We start from the raw sequence: 2,500 nt of genomic DNA on the forward strand, positions 1-2,500 counted from the left end.
CTTTCAATCTTCTCCTTGAAAACTACCCTCCCAATACACCCCGGGAAGCATCTGAGGAATGGAAAAAAGTCTTTGAATCCTTTACAGACTTCCAACAGCAGTTTTATACCCAACCTTCAGGTCCAGTGATTCAGGTGAGGAATTATCAACACCATGTAATACAAAGGGGTTACTGAAATGTTCCTGGCTTTAAGGGCATCGTGAAAGGCCTAGTTGGAGGTCCAACCTTCCGAGTTCTTTTATAGTGTTTAGAAAAACTGAAGGACTGCTGCAATAAGTGTGTGAATCTGAGAGGGGAATATGTTGGATAATATTATAATTAACTGATCCTTCTATATTTTCTTTTTCCTGAAGCTAGGAACTTTTCAGCACTCCATTATATATCCATGTAGGTTTTAAATTTTGAATTGGAAGCAGCATGTCTGTCTGTATGTATGTCTATCTGTCTGTATGTCTCAGTCAGTCAGATTTCAAGATTTTCTTGCCAGTTTCTAACCTGTACCCAAGGCTCCTTCATTGGAATGTCAACATCAACAACAGGGTGTTTTTGTGTGTATATATGTATGTACATGTGCAGATTTGTATGTTTTATGTATGTATTCTGATGCATATAGTTGCATATCTAGACATGCTCATATATATTTAAATGATAAACTTCTGGAAAGTTTTACAGTTCCAGTGATGGATTGGATCTGTAGTCTTCGAGCCTGCTTTCTTCTTTCTGGTTTTGAGAAGCTTAATTTCTCAAGATTGGTATTTAGGCAGTGTGTTACATAACCCAGAGCCCCAATAATTACAGGTATAAACCTGCACTTATAATCTGGATAGAGTAACTACAGATTTCTCGATAGTTCAGCATAGATATTCTCTTTTCCACTGATCTTCATCTATATGTTAACATCTGCTGGACAACTAATTTCCACAACTGTACACAGTTTCTCTTCTCTATCCCAAATCATTATATCAGGTCTGTTGTGCTTACACATGTATGTATGTATAGATCGCTGACCACGACATTCAAATTTGTTTTCTCTGTGTTTTTCTCCTTATTCTTTCTGTTGAAGAGCGTAGCTTGAAACGTTAAAGACTTTCTCTATTCCCGAGCGTTAAACTAATAAATCCTTTTGTTGTTTACACCACCTGTCCTCGTCTGTTGTTGTTTTTTTCGTAAATTCTCCCATATACATATATATATGTGTATGTATGTATGCATATATATATATATATATATATATATATATATATATATATATATATATATATATATATATATATATATGATGATACATATACATGCATATATATATATATATATACACACACATGCTTTTATTACTTTTCTCTGTTTTTTTTTTTGTTATTTAGGGAACGAAATCCACAGTCATTAACTACTTCCTGTCTGTTAGTGTTATAGCCTCATTAGATGACCTGGAGAAAGAAAAAGTGAAAGGCGATTTTGTCAAACTACTAAATAAATGGTTTCCTGACAGCACAGAAGAAACACCTGTAGAATTTCCATTTCAAACTCACCTTTATGGATTTGTCAAACAATAATATATAAATACCTGTTGATCAATGGAGCCAGTAAAATAATTTCCCATTGAGCACTGGGGCCAATGTAATAAACTTACCTCTCACCTGATCCTGGCTTTGTGCCAAAACTTGAAACCAATTTAATGAATAATTCTGGTAATTAAAAAACTAAATTCTTATTATTGAAATCAACCAATGATCTATCTTTATTTATAATATTCACAATCTATTTAGCGGTATTTTGTCTGTCTTAATGCTCAGAGTTAAATTTCTGCCGAGGTCAACTTTACCTTCCATTCTTTCAGAGTCGATGAAATAAGCACTGGTGTTGATGTAACCGACTTTACCCCCACCCCTGAAATTTCAGGACTTGTGCCTATAGTAGAAAGGATTATTATTATTATTATTATTATTATTATCATTATTAAGGCAGTGAGCTGGCAGAATCGTTAGCAAACTGGGCGAAATGCTTAGAGGTATTTCGTCTGTCGCTACATTCTGAGTTCAAATTCCACCGTGGTTGACTTTGCTTTCATTTTTTCAGGGTCGATTAAATAAGTACCAGTTACGCACTGGGGTCGATGTAATTGATTTAATCCCTTGCCCCAAATTTGAGGCCTTTTGCTTCCAGTAGAAAGGATTATTATTATTATTATAGTTGTGAACTGGCAGAAAAGTTACTGTGCTTAATGGACTTTCTGAGTTCAAATTCCAGCTGAGTTTGACTCTGACTTTCATCCTTGTGGGGTTGGTAAAATAAGTACCAGTTGAGTACTGGGAACCAATGTAATTAACTTAAGCCCTTCCTCAAAATTGCTGGCCTTGTGCCAAAATTGGAAACAAGTATTTAGTTAGCTTTCAGTAAAAAAGACAGCAACATTGAGCTGTTGTCAATGCTGAGCCTGTTGTTGGTATTAGAGAAATGCAGCTTGTGTAGCTGTACTTGGGGAATGAAATTGAAGGATTC

The 2,500-nt window shown here is 35.1% G+C and overlaps 1 protein-coding gene across 1 annotated transcript in view; it reads left to right on the forward strand.

Annotated features, from left to right (window-relative positions):
- LOC106879168 (uncharacterized) overlaps positions 1-2,500 on the forward strand; it is a 13,262-nt gene that overhangs the window by 10,718 nt on the left and 44 nt on the right. Inside the window, exons 7-8 of the mRNA XM_052977114.1 lie at positions 3-134; positions 1,366-2,500. The exon at positions 1,366-2,500 is cut by the window's right edge and continues 44 nt beyond it. Of these exons, the coding sequence (XP_052833074.1) occupies positions 3-134; positions 1,366-1,554 (321 nt within the window). The 3' untranslated portion in view covers positions 1,555-2,500. The remainder of the gene's footprint in view (positions 1-2; positions 135-1,365) is intronic.

This window comes from Octopus bimaculoides, chromosome 27, assembly GCF_001194135.2.
Source record: "Octopus bimaculoides isolate UCB-OBI-ISO-001 chromosome 27, ASM119413v2, whole genome shotgun sequence".
Classification (NCBI taxonomy): Eukaryota; Metazoa; Mollusca; class Cephalopoda; order Octopoda; family Octopodidae; genus Octopus; species Octopus bimaculoides.